We start from the raw sequence: 18,978 nt of genomic DNA, 5'->3' as shown, positions 1-18,978 counted from the left end.
TACTTTCACTTATTCTATTTTTCCATGTACCCTCCAAAAATTTGGTGTGTGGATTGAGTCAGGTTCTAACTATGCAATTTTTGGTGACCTGAAACTTGCTATGTAGACCAGGTTAGCCTTTAACTCACAGAGATCTACCTGTCTCTGCCCCTCAAGTGCTGGGACTAAAGGTATGTGCCACTACTCCCACAGAATGCTATAAAAACACAGTTAAAGAATTTTTATATGAAAGTTGAGGTAAGAAAATTGATATGGCCTGAATGTGTTAATCCCTTTATAATTTGTGTTTTGAATTCAAATGTCCAGTGTGTTGGGAATAAAGGGTATGATATTTGGACAATTGTTGGGTCAAGAATAGCATTAGTGTCCTTACAAACAACAGTCAAGAGAACCTGATAGCCCACTGCTACCATGAAAGGACATAACAGCATATGCCATCTATGAAGGCTACACCATCACCAGATACTACTCACTTGTGCCTTAATCCTAGATCTCCAAAGCTCCACAATTATGAGTAATGCATTTTTGCTTTTTACAAATTAACCAGTATAAGTGCTTTTCTTAACTGTTTGAAAGAGGCAAGTGTGAACACCAGTAAAGGAAAACAAAGTTAAAATATTTCTTCTTCCAGATCACATCCATTTAGTTCATAAGTCCTGTATTATTATTTGTCTCTCTATGAGAAAAGACTGTATTTTCAACAAGAATATAAGATCATTGAAGGTAGGGTTTTCTTTTATTTTTTTTTCTTTGTTGTCACCAGAGTCACACTAGAATAGTGCTGTAACATGGTAGACAAACAATAATTATCTGATGAAATTGTTGAAAGGCATCTATACTGCATTTAATCCATCATAGTATTTATAATGAACTGTTGTTTTTCATTTAAAGTACTTTTGTTATGCACATTCTTATACCCTAACATCAAAGTGTTTTTTTAATAGAATGGGGAAGCAGATGTTACTGTTTATTTGCATATCTTTTTGCCAAAGGGGGCAATTCTTTTTGATCTTTCTAGCTCTTAAATGAAATACTGAGTATCAAGCTTTCACACTTCTTGCAGAGATGGTTCAAAGATCTGACGACTAAACCCGATTTTGTCTTTTGCTCTTAGAGGACAAACACTTTTGTGTTGTGGAATTAATAAAGAACCAGCTGGTTTCTCCCAATGGGTGATGTTGAGTGCAATGTCTTTGATAAATACAGAGACACAAACACATACATTTATGCACACACACACACAAACACACACACACACACACACACACACACAGAGAGAGAGAGAGAGAGAGAGAGAGAGAGAGAAATAAACCTCTGCAGAAAAATGAATCCAAAGGAAAATTAGTTTCTAGCAATTCAAATATATTTCGTACTTTCAGTAAAATACATCAGACATGTGTCTATTAGCTTGACATGACAATGAAAATATTTATTATGATAATCAATTGAGTTTGAAGTGGAAAATTGTTAAAGGCTGTTTCTCTTTTGCTCAAAATCCTGTATTTCTGGGTTAAATAATGACTTTGGTAGGAAAGTATGATAATATATGGTTAAGGAAGGCAAAAAGTCAGAGAGTGACTTCTCTACATTCTAATTTTGGGTTGTTTTGCTCAGATATTACATCAATCAGTTCATTTTCCATTCCCTAAAACACCTGTTTACATTTACATTTGGATATCTAAATAAATCTCCATATAAAATTGGATTTCTTCTCATCTCAGATAAATTTCCTTTCCTTATAACATATAACAAATTATGTTTACTTATGGTTTTATTGTGAGATGAACCTGAGAATGTTTTATTAAAAAGCATACTTAAAAATACTATCACAAAAATACACACACAAAAAAATCACAGAAGTGCTACAGATTGTTGTGACAATGAACTCCTATGTGTTGCTTTATATTACTAAAGTTTTGTTTCCAACATCTAAAGAATATATTGTGAATACAAAATTATCTTTATTTAAATTTATTCTATATTTATCATTTATTATAGTCTGAAAAGATTGGTTGATTCCTATTTTTGTGTAGTAAACAGGATTTATAGGTCCTAGATTAGTTCTCAGAAGTATTTTCTTGTCTTAAAATGAATCTTTAAATCTGTGGCTGAAGATAGATTTGGCAAAACCCAGTGCTGTTCAAGGATTAAAGCATGAGGTATTGCTGAATTTAAGCAGTGAATATGTACATTTCAAGCTTTTTTCCTTTAGTCATTATTGGAGGAAAAAATTATTCCTGTAAATCTATTTTTCTATTGCAAATATTCTAAGGGGAAAAAGCTACTTCTAAATCTTAGGTAGATTTTAGTACTACTATAAAATACAGAAATATAATTACTGCTAGATAGCTTATTTTTATGGGTTAATATGTAAAAGGTATTATTTCATAGATATTTATAATACTGCCATCACCATTAATGAACATTTCTTTCAAATGTTTCTTATTTCCCCAAGACAGACACTAGGTCTAAAAGTATAGCAAGCATCAGTCATACGGATTTTATTTCTCCTTTTAGTCTTTGCCAGTCAGTGTCTTGTGCACCAATTGTTTTTGTTCTTTTAAAAAATAACCCTGTACAGGCTACTTAAGTGCCCTATGGGCCCAAAGCCAATAAAGGCAGTTTGTATCATACCAAGGAACAACCATCTGTCAGCATATGATAAAAATAAAAGGATAGACTTTTCCACTATCCTTCTGACTCCTGCACATAATTCTGGTTCACTTTTGCTAGCTGATGTGGCCATTCTTTTCTTAAATGCACGTTCTCCCTAGCATTAGGAAAATTAACAACAAATATCTAAAGTAGGAATTATTTTGGTGAATGAACAAGGTTGGTATATATCACAATCATTTGAAATAGATAAATTACATTTCCAGGAACAGGTCAAAGAAACTTCAGAGGTCTTGAACTAGTACTTGACTAAATATTCTAGTGAGTAAAAGACTATATACTCCAAGTTAGAAGATTGGCTTGAGAGACACAAAAGAACATAGTTAAGAGAAACAATAATACTGAAAATTTTCCTTAAAGGAGAAGTTGCATAAACAGCTTGAGAAACCGAAGGCAATGTCCCAGTGCTTTGAAGGCTGTGGGTAGCTTTTTGATGTCTCTACAGAAATAAGGACTGATTGATCAGATATTAAAATCTGGTGGGCCACATATACTCAAAGAATGTGTGAAAAGGATTGATCAACATACAGAAAGGAAAGCAAAAAGGTGGTATTTTGAAAAGCTATAGAAAACTAAAAGCAGAGTGCAAATCACATAGGAATTCTAAAATAAGCCTTGTCACAGTTGATGTGAGTGCTAGAAACCTATTTTTAATATGAGAAAACTGAGGTTTAGAATTCCACAATGTGCCCTCAGCCTACTACGAAAAAGTGAAAGTCAACACCAGATCTAGTGGCTTCTACAATCTACTCTTGAAGGCTTTTATCAGAATGGCAAAGAGTCAAAGCCATATGATGACACTGATACGGAGGTTAATTTGACAGGACGTAAATAGGCTGTGTACAGAAGAAACGAATCAACAAGGAATCTGTAGTCTACAGAATAGTTATAAATTGACACCCTGATAAAGAAAGAAAAAACAGCAGGGACTTCAGCCTAAAATTTATATTTCTTGTTCATAGCTTAAAAGGCATATTTTTGGGATTCCATAATATTTACCTTTTATCAGTTTCAGAAGGAACACATTTTCCTACAACACTGACACCTTGGCCAAATAGGTCCAAATGGTTAAGAAGGGGAAGGTTTAAGGATAACTTAAATAGATGACTATGGTGTCCTCAGAATCTGAGATTCTTTTTCTATCTCTTGTATTCTATTGATTATGCTTGTTTCTGTAGTCTCTGCTCATTGACCTAGGTTTTCCATATATAGCCGGTCCTCAGTTTGTGTTTTCTCCCTTGCTTCCATTTCAGTTTTCAATTCTTGAACTGTTTCCATTACCTGTTTGATCATTTTTTCTTGGTTTCCCAGGGTATCATTTACATATTTACTCATTTCTTCAAACTTTTTGTTATGCTTCTCATCCATTTCTATAAGGGCATTTTTACATGTTGTTTAAGAGACTCTATTGCTTTCATAAAGTCATTTTTTTCTACTTCTTCTGGGTTAGGGTGTTCAAGTCCTTCTGTTGTAAGATCATTGGGTTATGGTGTTTTCATGTTGTTTTTCAGATTGTTGGGTGAATTCTCACCTTGGCACCTGCCCATCTCCTCCTACCAATGCTATCTAATGGGTCTTCTAAACCAGGATCAGATTTCCCTGCTGGCCAGGGGCCCCGCTTACAAAATGCCCCCGCTTTGTCTCCTGGCTCCCGCCATGGGCCAAGATCTCTCTCACCACTCAGAAGGGTCTTCAGAAACAGGACCAGGCTCCCCGTTCACCAGGGACCTCTCCAACAAAAGGCCTACCACTCTGCAGGCCCGCCACCAAAACAAAGAAACTCCCGCTGCCCTCTGTCCCGAGCACCCAACCCAGTGCCCAAACAGGCTGAACTGGTTGATCCCGTGGCCCCACAGAAGGGAGAGAGAAGGAAGGAAGCCCCTGGGCGCAAGCTGGGATGGGCCAGGGAGACCATAGAGAAAATAAACGCAGTGATCAAAGAAAACAGCAAAGCCAACAAATTCTCATCACAAAACATTCAGGAAATATGGGACACAATAAAAAGACCAAACCTAAGAATAATAGGAATAGAAGAAGAAGAATTACAGCTCAAAGGCCCAGAAAATATTTTTAACAAAATTATGGAATAAAACTTTCCCAACATAAAGATATTCCTTTGAATATTCAAGAAGCATACACAACACCAAATAGACTGGATCAAAAAAAATTCCCTCGCCATATAATAATCAAAAAACAAAACATACAGATTAAAGAAAGAATATTAAGAGCTGCAAAGGAAAAAGGTCAAGTTACTTATAAAGGTAAACCGATCAGACTTACACCTGACTTCTCTATGGAAACCATGAAAGCCAGAAGGTCCTGGATAGAGGTACTGCAGAAACTAAGAGGCCATGGATGCAAGCCTAAACTACTATACCCAGCCAAGCTATCGTTCACTATCAATGGAGAAAACAAAACATTCCAGGATAAGAACAAAGTTAAATAATACATAGCCACAAATCCAGCCTTACAGAAAGTAATAGAAGGAAAATCACAACCCAAGGAATCCAACTTTGCCAACACTGCCTACAATAACTCAGGCATCTAGCGACCCTTCACCAGCACAACTCAAAGAAGGGAGACACATAAACTCTACTACCAAAAACAATAAGAATAACCGGAGTAAACAACCACTGGTCATTAATATCACTTAATATTAATGGACTCAATTCACCTATAAAAAGGCACAGGCTAAGAGATTGGATACGAAAACAGGATCCAACATTCTGCTGTTTATAAGAAACACATCTTAACCACAAGACAGGCATCTACTCAGAGTAAAGAGTTGGGAAAAGGTTTTTCAAGCAAATGGTCCTAAGAAACAAGCAGGTGTGGCCACACTAATTTCTTAAACAGATGACTGATGAATATATGGGTGTATGAGTGTGATGATTCCTTCTAGAATGCCTTTTCCTCCAGTTTTCACCAAATCTTGTGATATAACACAATTTTATGTTTTTTTTTTTTTTCTCACAGAAGCTTCCATTTCTCTTTTCTATCTACCACGTTGCTTCCTCAGTATTGCTATTCCCACCTTGGTTAGGTCTGCTTCTTCTAAGTATATTGGCTTTGGGATTACATAGATATAACTATTTATTATGGAGTTGTTATTCATTTTGTTTTATTGTCACTACCACAGAAAGGAAGCAATGCATAGTCAAACATGTAGCTACTAAACCTATATCTTGGATTAAAAACATTACATAGACTGTTAGTTTCTACCTCTGTGTTGTTTCACAAATTTAACTTCTATGTTTATTAATTTCTTGATTTCTCAATTGGGGATAATGATACTAAAAGTACCCCAAATACGGGTATTCATGTAAGCAGTGCATACATAAGGATCAAGAACAGTACACGTGTAACAGTGCTACACTTTTCGCTAATATTGTTGTGGCTAATACTAGAAGATAAGGTTCTAGAATATAGGGATCCTTGGAGTAGTCACAGAGAAGCAGGATCAGTAAGTGTTCAGTGAATGCCTCACTCTGCAAGACATGCTCAGTAAGCCATAGACTCAGAGACATGTGTAGATAGTTGATGTTTTAGAACAGATTGAAGCTAACGTGGCTTTCTGAACTGTAGTGACTCTGAACTTTTATCCTTGTTATCTTATTCATGCCAGGATCTTAAACTGAATTGAAAATGGTAATATTTATTTGACACTTTCTATGTTCTTGGGTCTGAGCAGATATTTTACATATATATTTTCATTCGGGTCTTAAGACAAACCCACAAGGTAAGGCCTGTGATTTCTCCATGTATCACTTATAGAAACAGACTGTGGAGTTTAGTCATATATCTAGGTCTGTTACAACATCAGTATCTTAGTCTTGGATGTTGAATCACATACGCTTAAATACATCATTAAGTCTCTTTGATTTTGGTAATGTGCCCATTCTTTGGTTAAAAAAGATAGGTCATATATAAATATAGTACTGTCACTACCAATGAATGGGCTAGAAGAGGAGGTAAAAGGGTTGATAGCCAAGAAAGGAAAAGTTCATGGTAGGATACAAATCAAAGTATAGTGACTAGTTAGGGAATTATTTCTCTGGATGACAGAAGGCACGTAGTAATCCTAAAGCTGTTCTGGAGATTGATGACAAGGTAGTCTCACTAGGTCTCATAGGTTTGTGTCATAAAAACACAAAAAAGGAGTATGACTCTAAGGATTGGAATACAGTGATATATATATATATATATTATGCAAAAGCACGCCAGGAAACGCAGTACAATGACATATGCGTTTACTTGGGGGAGATTATGAGTGTAAGGAGGGAAACATTTTTAATTGGATGAAGAAAGAAATTGAAAAGGAATAAGAAGGAGAATTTGTCCTTGTGTTATTATTATTGGTGCTATTATTACTACTATTTATCAAATACTTCCTGGGTTCATGGCTGCTCTAAGAATATTGAAAATTTAATTTACTTAATTATCACAACACCCTCATGAACCTCATAAAATAGGTTTTACTATCACCCTTATTGTACAGATGATAAGCCTGAAACATGGTGCTGATGAATAACATATACAAGGGCACATACCTTATATCTAGTGGATCAGAACATCTACAATGAGCCATTTGTCCAGATGAATAAAAATATGCCTGTTAACTTTCAATACCAACAGAGAAATGCCATAAGAGAAAAGTACAGTGAACAGAAGTAATTATAATTCTATGGTCACATATTAGTTGTATTATTTACCTAAACACAAATATATAGCAAACTCAACTTGTCTTCTTGGAGACTGCACATCCCAGAAGGTAGGGAAAATGAAATATAGTGAAGCAACTAAAATATAGAGAAATTTTGGATTATAGGTGATAGCAAGCTTTTGAGAAAGAAATTATTTTATAATATGCATATTATAAAGCAAAAATCCTAGGCTTTAGGAAAACAGTTCTTTAAAGTGCAGTAGGTAGGGTTTCATATCCTAAGACTCTTTAAATTGGAGATTTTTAATGATAGGAACCTGTGTGTCTCCATTTACTTTCAACCTGTGAAGGACATGTACCTAAACAAGGGCATGAGAACAAGAGATACAAAGGTATAAGAATATATAATTAAAGTAATGTCAAGAATGCTTTTATCAAAACTGAGTCTGAGACTCAAGAAAATACTAAGGATTTTAGCAAAGGTTGATTTTTAAAAATATGTGTAAAGTAAGAAGAACAAAGAGAAAGAGATAATACAATTGTTATCATAGTGAAAAGTTAGGGAATCTTTTCTTGATTTCTAGAACTCTTTGCAAAAAAATACCTATACACTATATATGGCAACATCAAGAAATATACATTAAAATGTAAGTTGGCCAAAGGTTCATTAAAAGTATGTGAGCCTGACAAGACACCTCAGTTAATAATGTGCTTGCTATTCAAATCCAAGGACCAAAATCTCATCTCCAGTACTCATGTTTAACAGAAAAGCCAGCTATTTGCAATTGATAGCTGCTAGGAGAACAAAATTCAATTTTCTTTGGTAGACTGACACTGGTGATAACAACCACACTCATGCGCAAACTTCATGCGCTCAAGAGTAGTTGGCGAACATAAAAGAGAATCCAGGGTTTCTTGTGTACTGTTTTTGTTGATTTGTTTTTTTTTTTTTTTTTTTTTTTATATTATGAGAAAGCATGAAGTTGGGTGGGGGTATGAGAGGACTTTGGAGAGGAGACGGAATATGATCAAAATATAGTCTATGAAAATTTAATAAACAGACAAAATAAAAGCCAAGCAACTTGGTGTGCACTTGTTACCCGAGTTCTGGGAAGGCAGAAACAGGCAGATTCCCAGTGTGTGCAGGTCAGTTAGACTAAGTATATTGACTCCAGGCCAATGAAGAACCTGTTTTATAAAACAAGGTAGATGGTACCTGATAAATGATATTTGAGTTTGACTTCTGGCATGTGCATCTCTCTCTCTCTCTCTCTCTCTCTCTCTCTCTCTCTCTCTCTCTCTCTCTCTCTCATACACACACACACATACACATACACACACACGAGCTTATACATATACAAAGATTGTGGTACTAATAGGGTAGATTCTGAGAGAATTCTTGCTCAGCTCTGCTGTAGGAATTCCTGCAGCCAGTAGCCTTTAAGCTACCTTCCCACTTGGGCATGGCCTCTTATACTATATATGTCGATGTAAAGCACATGCTTGTCCTCTCTTCCGGCAGTGGGATTTGGTTTCTGTTCCCCATTTGAGTAGAGGACTGTGATCTGTGAGTCTGCCCCTAAATAAACAACCCTTTATTATACTCAATTCTGAGCTAGTATGGGATTTCTTTTTAGCATCAGTCTTCATTTGGAGCCTCATGTTGGATGCCATTTTGTGGTAGGGAGGCTGCTTGTTGGTTCCTGGCTGCTCAAAATAACCACAGAAACTGTATCAATTAAATCACTGCTTGGTCCATTAGCTGTAGTTTCTTACTGGCTAACTCTTACATATTAATTTAACCCATTTCAATTAACCTGTGTATTGCCACAAGGCTGTGGCTTATGGGGTATAGTTTAGCTTGTCTGTCTCCAGCAGGTCTACATGGCTTCTCCTGACTCCGCCTCCTTTCTCCCAGTATTCAGTTTAGTTCCCTCCACCTAGCTCTGTTCTTTTGCCTTATCACAGGCCAAGACAGTTTATTTAATAACCAATGTTATTCACAGCATACAGAGGGGAATCCCTCATCACAGCTCTGGATACAAGATGTCACAAGTATATCTATTACCCTTTACTGGAGCCTGCATGGAAGGAATAAGAATGGTATGGGTTGATGGAAAAAGAATGAGATGCAAAGATCTTCCTTTCTGGGAGCATATGAAAATAATAGACCCTAGAATAAACCAAGGAACAGAAAAATGTTCTAATCGGCCAGTTAAATGCTTATTATGAGATATTTTGTAAAGCTTGCATTTTAGAAAACAATGAATGATTCTGTATGTAACTTGGTTAAGGTAAAAATAATTTCAGACTGTCTAACATATTTTACCCATATGAACAGCCAGCATAGACACTAGCCGTAAAAATAGAAGGTCCTATACTTTGAAAGACCCTGAGAAACTTGTAACTTCCTGATTTGACAGATGCTGTCCAAAGATGCTGTTTCAGATAAGACTGTCTGCTTTGTACTTTGTTTTTTACCCTGGACATTTAATGGGGAAGTAAAAAAGAACTAGGGTTCTGATGCTTGCCAACTGACTTATGTAGTCAATATGATATATAAATAAAAAGAGTCTTTCTGACTGAAGAGAGAGAGAGAGAGAGAGAGAGAGAGAGAGAGAGAGAGAGAGAGAGAAGCCGCTGAACCCTCATATGTACATTTTTCCTATTTTCCCCCGCCAATCCACACCTCCTTTTTGGTACCTGAACCTCACTGAAGCTGGACATTGGCATTTGAGTGTTCTAAATATGTTAATATTCTATCCCAGAGGAGAGATAATTTCTGTGGACTGTATTCTATTGCCATTCTGGAGACTGTGGCATAGAAGAAAGGTTGCAGAAAACTAGAGATAGTAAACATAAACTTAAGTTTTGAAAATGGACAGGGCACAGTAAAAATCATCGTGAGATTAAGGTAGAGCAAACTATTAAAATAAGTTTGAGCATTTAGTAACAAAAGTAAGAATAGAAACTGTGAGAAGAAAGTATAAAGCACCTAAAAGAATTCATGTTAGGCAAATACTTCTTTATTTGAGCAGTTATTAGATTGATAGAATGAAAAAAAAAAACGAAGGCACACTGTATCAATCAGCAAACCATCTGACAAGATCCCGTGCATGATATGGCTCTAAATAAGATGCAGAAATGTGGGTTGTATGTTAGTACTACTGTGCTGTCTGATAGCAGAACTGGCCTTGCAGAGAACTTTTCAGTGGTATGCCAGAGAGCTCTGACCATATTCTGGCTCTATATACATTTTATCAGTGACTTATGTGAAAATGACAATGAATATCTCACCATCTTGCAGATTTATATTAGCATGACAGCAAAATATCTACTTTGCGTGGTAGAATTAGGATTCTGTTACAACTCCGTATTCTATCAGGATGAAATCAAATTACGACAGTTCAAGGGTCTAAATCTAGTCTAGCAATGCCACAATTTTCAAATGTATAATTTAAGAGGTTTCAATTATAGAGTATATAAAATATGGCCTAGCCTTAGACTTTATTAAAAAAGACTTAGAGCCATAGTTACTAGTGTTGTTAACGTGTATCAACAGTATCATATATCCATCAAACTTGGTGACATTGGAGTAGAAAGTATCGGCCGAAATCATAGTAAAATAAAGGAGATAAATGATTGTTGACCATAGCATATATCCTTGGATATGTAAGTCTAGGTGCCTGTTAAGAATCCTATATAAGGGGCATCTGATAGGCTCCCAGGTCTTTCCTACCAAGCAGTCTTAGGAGGAATTATGAGAAGACTGTCAAATTCCAGGTTGGTGTTCAAAAATTATGAATCTTTTAACCACATGGATTTCTTCTTGGCCCTGGTCAGTGGAATGAGAATGACTGGTATGGTTTGCTTAAAAGATTAAACTGTGGTACATAAGAGATGAAGTAGGCTAATCAAATTCCCCTTTACAGGCTTTGGAACCTAGTGCCGAAATGAAATGAAGCAGTTAGCAAAGGTGTAAGCAGATACTGTGGTAGACAAAAGAAACATTAAGGCATTGGCAAGAACAAGCTGTTGGACAAAGAATGGAGTAACAACGTATAACATTTCTCTGTCTTTTAACGTCCAAAATCTATGTCTATAAACTTTGACTTTTCTTTGGGTCTTGACTAGAGTTTCTTGAGTTTTCAGGGACTAAGATCAATTGAAAATGTGTGCTTTTCAGGGAAACCTGATGGATCCCTACAACTTGAAGCCAAAGGAGCTGGTAAGACTTCAGCTACACTGAGCTTTAGACTACATTCCTAGAGCAGTTTGGGCAAAGTGGGGTGTGCTTTAATGAAAGTTATCAAGAATGGAGGTTGAAATCCAGAAATGTGAGGAATATGTGAAGTAATTGGGGAATCGCTTAGCTTAACATAACATAGTCATAAATAATGAGAAGTGACAGAGGGGTCTTTATTTGGTGATCCTCTAAATTTAGGGTATAATAATGGGCATAATAGAAGTAGCAGATTTGGCTTCAATAGGAATCTTCAAGCAGTTGTTTGAGGTAGAATAAAATATTTCAGTTATTAGTCAATTCCCTTACTGAAGATATATAAAAAGTCACAAGTGACCACTTAGAGATAATAATGTCACCTTTCAATGTGCAAAGTGTTTCACAATGCACAAGGCACTTTATATTATACTAGTTGGTTCTATTTATTTATTTATTTATTTATTTATTTATTTATTTATTTATTTTGGTTTTTCGAGACAGGGTTTCTCTGTGGTTTTGGAGCCTGTCCTTGAACTAGCTCTTGTAGACCAGGCTGGTCTCGAACTCACAGAGATCCGCTTGCCTCTGCCTCCCAAGTGCTAGGATTAAAGGTGTGCTCCACCTCCGCCCGGCTAGTTTGTTCTTTTTAATACATGATCATGATAGGCAGTTTTGGCGACATCCTTGGGATGGAAGATAGGACCTAAGTGCTTGCTCCTAAGTCTGGAAGACATTTTGTACTTAATTTTACAAATGAGGAAGCTAAGGCTCTAAGAGGTCCTATTATTTAGTTTGTCCATAAGTTACTATGCACTCATTCTTACTTTTTATTGACTAAGCATGAAATAGATATTTTTCAAGGATAAATTTGAAAAGTCCTAGTTAATCAGGCCAATAAGGCTTGTAGGTATTTTCAATTTGATTTTTCTGATGCTGAGTATATTTTCAAATGGGCTAAAAAGGCTCTCTCCGCAGTCTCACATGAAAACTTATGTTTGTCTCTACATCGTAGGAAGCTGAGACCAATTAATACATTCCTTGCACAGATACAGAAGGTCCGTGGGTGCAATTTGTACAAACATGCCTAGATGTACATTTCAAATAAGAATAGTTTTCTCTAAATTTGCCTGAGCCTATCTCCATCCTCCTTCCAGATTTCCTGTTATTTGTCTTCCTAGAAGAAGGGACTGTGTTTGCTTGACAGAACAGCTAGTTATCCACACTGTTTCCTTAGCCCCACATACTAGTCAAAAGAAAAATGAGGGAGTAACCTCTCTTTCAAAACTATGAATATTTACATTTTTTTCAATTTTTTTAATTTATTATTTTTATTTTAGGTTTATGAATGTTTTACCTTACATGTATGTCTATGTACTATGTGCATGTCTGGTGCCCAACAAGAGCAAAAGATGGTGTCAGATCTCCAGGGGCTAGAGTTAGATGGTTGTGGGAAGTCATGTAGGTGTTAGGCGTTAAACTGAGGTCTACTGGAAGAATAGCCTGGAAGATTAGCTCTGAAATGTTCAGCTATCACTCCTGCCCCTGTAGATTTCCATTATTCATTGCTTCTCTCACTTTATAGACTTCCTCCCTCCAATTACAATAAAAGAAGAAGAAGAACAAGAGGTATGGGGATAAGGAAAGGAACGGGGATGGAATAAAGGGCTGATTTTTATCAAAATACATTATATGCCTGTATGAAATTTTCAATAAAAAAGAACAATGCACAAACCTTATCATTAGTACTATTCTGAATGTGCTGTCTTCACCACAGATCCTGACTGCTATTGTTGCATGTCCCATTGGTAGGGATCAGAAAAAAAGGGACTTACAAACCTTTTTAATCCAGTATATGATGAATGATACAGTTTTCTGGATTTGGGCCACAGCACTTTCAGTGGAAGTAGTGATACTCGCTGATGCCCTCTAATTTAATATGCTACTAGGAAGGAAAGCCTCATAATGTGAGTTTATTAGTCACCCCCTTTCAGTTACGATTCCCAGAGGATATTGGGATACAAGTTCATGCCAGACATTGTTTATTGACTGATATATTCTGAACATTGTTTATATAAATTTGTCTTTCTAAAATGATTAAGACATAGAGAAGTCAGCAGAAACTCCTGGAATTTGACAACAGAGTGCTCTCTCTGCTTTACTAGTTTATGTTTTGGTATGTTAACAGAAAATAGCATTTGGGTGGTGATGAAGATTGAATTCAAGGTCTTCTGAACTCCAGGCAAGTGCTCCATCCCTGAGATTTACTACCATCTCAAAAAACTGTAATTTTAAAAGAAAGGATGATGGGAAAGAGTGAGTGATTTCTCAGTTAATCCTATCTAGTGCTGATTATTTCACAGTCTAAGGACCTAGAGCGGTAGAGAAATAGAACTTTATTCACAATAAAAACTTATGTAGTGAATTCAGAAACCCAAATGTGTAACATGACAGAAAAACAGTCCTTCAAAATGTCATGCTACTTGAATACAATTTTCAAGATACATATGCAATTTTCCTTCATAAGGCAAATCTTTTCTGAACTATTAGAAGGTACTTTCCTTTTCAAGTGATTTTTATAATAAATAACATGGCAATGGCCACTATTCCTCCAACTATTTTCTCTCCTTCCCCTCTTCCTTCCTTCCTTCCTTCCTTCCTTCCTTCCTTCCTTCCTTCCTTCCTTCCTTCCTTCCTTCCTTCCTTCCCTCTCTCCTCTCTCTTCTCTCCCTCCCTCTCTCCTCTCTTCCTCCCTCCCTTTCTCCCCCCCTCTCCATTCTTGAAATACAACACAACTGATTTTCATATTGAGGCTATAGTGACAACTCAGATCATTGCTTCCTTTTATTTTTGGCCGTATCTGAAAATGAGGTATTTATGTATCTGTTATTTCATGTTGACTCATACATGTGCTTTGGTCCATGTCTGTGAGTGTGCCTGAATCACTGTTTCCTGTCTGCCTGGGATGAGATCTGCCCTTTTACTGATGCACCTGATTGTGTATAGTGGTTCATATTTGTGTTTTTCCAAAGACAACCATGGTGAAAGGAGTTCCTACTATTAGGAACTGTCAATATTCAAGTTTAGTGTCATCAGTAATAGCTTAAGTACCTGGTCTCCAGTGGTATGTTGCTGTTCAAGACCCAGCTGTTATGCAGATGAACTGAATCCTGTGTGCTGGTTGGAGGAGCAGGAGCAGCTGGGCTGGGCTGACTGCGGGTAGTCATTGATCTTCTTTGAAGAGAGTCCACTGTGGGAGGCGGCTTCCTGGCACAGGTGCAGGCATGTGGAGGAGGTGGTGGTGGTGGGAGGGGTCTGAAGGTGAACTGGTTGTGTGGGCTGCTTTGCATGTCTAAACGGGAGAGAAGAAAAAAAGCAAATAAAGACTTACTCTCCTACTTTGAAAACACAGCATGACAGACTTACTAAGATTTCAGATAATATAACCTGTGAGGAGGGGGGAAGGAATTTGAAGTATCTGTAAAAAATAAAGTCACTTAACTTACAAAAGCACGTGCAGTAAGCTTATGAAATGTAAAACATTCACAGTTGCATTTACATGTAAATTCTTCAGGAATATACCAGCTAAAAGTAATGAATCCGCCTCACACAATTTGTCATAGTTTTTGCTACTGAACAAATAAATCATCAACGAGATATAAGACTACAGAACAGAAGTGAGCTGATTTCCATCAGTTGCAAAAAAACATCTCACTTCAGAAAATACCAGTGAGAGGCACAAATTCGTTGCGAGGAAAATCATTCAGCACTTCAAATAAAAATATAAGGCCACCTTCTGACTTACCTCAGGAAAGGATGCTAGCCTGCCTACACAGAAGTAAATCCATACTTCAGAAAAATAGCTCACAAGTGTGTAACTCAACTGCATGAAACTAATCTCTACACCAGTTCAACACCACAGAGTGCTGCTTGTAAAAGGCAGGCTAAGAGGACATTGTTCTGGTTACTCTAAGCATTTCCACAGCCATGCAGAGCAAAGTCTGCACACCTTGCCTTTTTTCACATCATTTTAGGAGTCCTGCCAAGTTAGCAGTAGGTTAGGCAACAGTGGGGAAACTTTTTCCTGCTTGTTTGCACAGGGGGCAAATAGGGACAGCAGTCCTCAGACTCCCGATGTTGCTATTGTTGGGTCTTTTTCCACTGCTGTACTCCCAGGCACGTATCAAAACAGTTAGTTAGGATCTGGCCCAGGAGAAATACCCCAATTAAGGCCCTTTGAAAAGAAACAACTATTGTTGCAGATAGCCACCTCTCTTCCACAGGAGAAGCATAACAGGCATCAAGTGATTGCTTGTAACACCAGCACGTTCTGGATAAACTTTGTAGATGGCTCAGCTTTGTCCCACCTCCCCAATGACAGAGTTGGAAAGCAGAAAAATGCCAGAGGCTTTCGATGTCTAACAGAGGGCTCAGCTGGTGTGTTCTGAGGCCCACTTTGCAGTTAATGATCAGAGGGAAAAATTACTTCTTTCAGTCTTTTCATTTCAGACATGAATTTTAAAGACACTGGCTTGCTTTTCAAAAAAAAAAAAAAAAACATGACATTACTATCTCAGGAGCAAAGACCATGATAAATTATTGACTGGATTTTTCTAGTACAGGTGGTTCTTCCTTTAAATAAACTCAATTTATAAAAATATGAAAGACAAAAGACAGATTTTGTACAAAAGACAGATATGGTAAGGAATGGTAATTATTTTATTTACAGATTCTATTAGGTGTTCGGCTATCCTTATATATTTAAAACACTCTGTTAATTTCCTAAAACCCCTGTACCCCATGCTTAGTCCAAATCCAATAACCCCTAAAATGTCATCAGTAGTATTTAACATTTCATCAATATTTTTAAATTTCGTATTCATACTCACATAGACAGAAATATGTTTTGCATTGTTTGAACCCAAGGAAGCATAAAGTTCTAAGGCACAAAAGACCATTTTACAGATGGGAAATTTGTTTAGGAACCAAAGCAAACTGATAGTTTCACCATGAATAGAACTCGCATATGACTCTGCCAGTGCCTTAGTACAAATAATAAAATTTCCTCCTTCTTATGATTCTCAGGCTCAGAATCTTCTGAATTTTCTGAATTTTCACTTATGTTTATTTGTCTGCTTCCTTCTTAAACTAATGTAAATTCTAAAACACAGAATGGAAAGTAAAAGAGCATAGAATTTGGAAGAATGGCAAACTTGGCTTGGGGTTCAGTTTCTTTCATTCTGAAACTTGACCCATTCACTTATAATATGGATATTACATTTAATATAATATCCCTTTTGTCTAATTTGACTGATATAAATGGCGATGAAAATATGCTGATGAGTATTTAAATGTGACTCTTTTTTCTAATTTTTACATTTACTGTTCTTAATATAAGTTTAGCCTTTGAGGTTTCTAACATGGCATTCATTTGATGGATCATGTGTTTTATTTTTTCCATTATAATAAAAAATGCATTTCTTAGTGAATTACTGTGGGATAATGCTTTTGTATACTGTAAAGATTTGTCACTCATATTGGTTTATAAAAAGCTGATTGGCCAGTACCCAGGCAGGAAGTATAGGCAGGGAGAACAGACTAAGAGAATTCTGGGAAGAGGAAAGGTAGAGGGCCAGTCACCAGCCAGACACATAGGAAACAAGTTGAGAATGCCCTAATGAGAAAAGGTACCAAACCACATGGCTAAAAATAGACAAGAATTATGGGTTAATTTAAGTTGTAGGAGCTAGTTAATAATAATCCTGAGCTAATAAGCCAACCAGCTTATAATTAATATAAGCCTCTGTGTGTTTCATTGGAACTGAATGACTGCTAGATTGGATGTGACAGAAATTTTGGACCACAAATGTAGCCCAAATGTTTGACAAGAATTTTGACATAAAGTCTGAGAAAGCTTAAAATAAAAGGGATTCTAGACAGACAAGAACAGAGTCAAGTGCAGCTTCTTGGTAACTGTCTTTTCTTCAGTAGACTCTATTTGCTAAAGGTAAGTAGAGGCATGGCTACATTAAGAGAGCTTCCTCACTCAGCTTTACCACAAAAAAAAAAAAAAACAAACAAACTTGTAACTCTTTTAAGAGGTTCTGCCACAAAGCAATTAAATGGTGTTTATAAGCAGCAGCTGGCATCAGGCATTTTGGTGGTGGCATGGATATAGAAACTCTGCAGAGTTGTGGAAATAAATGTGGCTTCTGCCACCATGAAGCTAGACTCTCAAAGCTAAGGAATGGGGTGGAGCCAACTGCAAAAGCTGCAGCTTTAATCCTAGCCATATTGCTTAACAGATTAAAGACTCATGTGGTCAAAAAAACACAGAGATGTACAATACAGATTCAGAAAAAAAACTCTAAATGATTTACAGTGTGTTTTAAAATATACATAGGCTTGGGAAAGAAAAGAAAAAGGGTAGAGAAAGTACTTAGAAAAGAAATAGAGTACTCAAGCATGGTGATGCATGTCTTTAATCCCAGTACTTGGGAGACAGAGGCAGGCAGATCTGTGTGAGTTAAAGGTCATCTTGTTCTACAGAGTAAGATATATGATAATCAAAGATACACAGAGAAACCCTGTCTCCAAAAAAAAAAAAAAAAACAAAAATTAAAAGAATACAAATAAAAGAAATAGAGTATATAAAGAGCCACATAAAGATGGCTGGATATTGTATGATATTGTTGTTGTCTTGGAATTGTTTGACTGCTGAGGAAGGAGCAACAGCTACTAAAAGACATTTGATTATAAATGCTACAGGATTAATTCAACCTGTAAATTTTGAACATGCATTGACTTCAAAATTTAAGATAAAAGATATGCTACTTTGGATAAGAGGATTCACTTTTGTTTTTACAGGAAATGAGATGCTGTAGATACATTCCAGATTAAGAAAAATAAGGTTTGATCAAGGAAGACTCCTTATAAAACCCCAATAGGAATGGATAGCCCAGATTACTCTATGTTTCAGAGCACCTCTGTTGCAGTTTCCTCTGAGTTTTACATCCAGAATAGCCTCAAGATTGATGGCTGAGATTATCCAGCCTCACAAAATACTCCAGTCAGAATTCAGCCATAATCCTAAATTTTTTGAGTCCCCATAGTATTATCAGTGTCTCCAATCAGCAGGAAGTAGCCTAGAAAACTATGCCCACATTCCTAAAACATGATTATGGATGTTTCTCTTTGTTTAGCATGTTGGTTACAAGTTGTTATGGAAATGAACAAGAAAAAGGCTAAACAAAGGAGACTAGATTCAGGGTTCTTTTTTAAAAAGTAAAAAGGGGAAAATGCTGTGGGATAATGTTTTTGTGTACTGTAAATATCTGTCACTCATATAGGTTTAATTAAACACTAATTGGCTAGTGGCCAGGCAGGTACCATAGGCAAGGCAAGCAGACTAGAAGAATTTTTG

General features: G+C 36.5%; 1 protein-coding gene across 1 annotated transcript in view; it reads right to left on the bottom strand.

The window, feature by feature from the left end:
- The window catches only part of Tenm1 (teneurin transmembrane protein 1), an 836,340-nt gene that overhangs the window by 354,493 nt on the left and 462,869 nt on the right, over positions 1-18,978 (bottom strand). Inside the window, exon 6 of the mRNA XM_057759068.1 lies at positions 14,667-14,907. Coding sequence (XP_057615051.1) covers positions 14,667-14,907 — 241 coding nt within the window. The remainder of the gene's footprint in view (positions 1-14,666; positions 14,908-18,978) is intronic.

This window comes from Chionomys nivalis, chromosome X (assembly GCF_950005125.1).
Source record: "Chionomys nivalis chromosome X, mChiNiv1.1, whole genome shotgun sequence".
NCBI classification, from domain to species: Eukaryota; Metazoa; Chordata; class Mammalia; order Rodentia; family Cricetidae; genus Chionomys; species Chionomys nivalis.
Note: the sequence above shows the minus strand (reverse complement) of the source record. Positions and strands in the feature narration are given on the sequence as shown.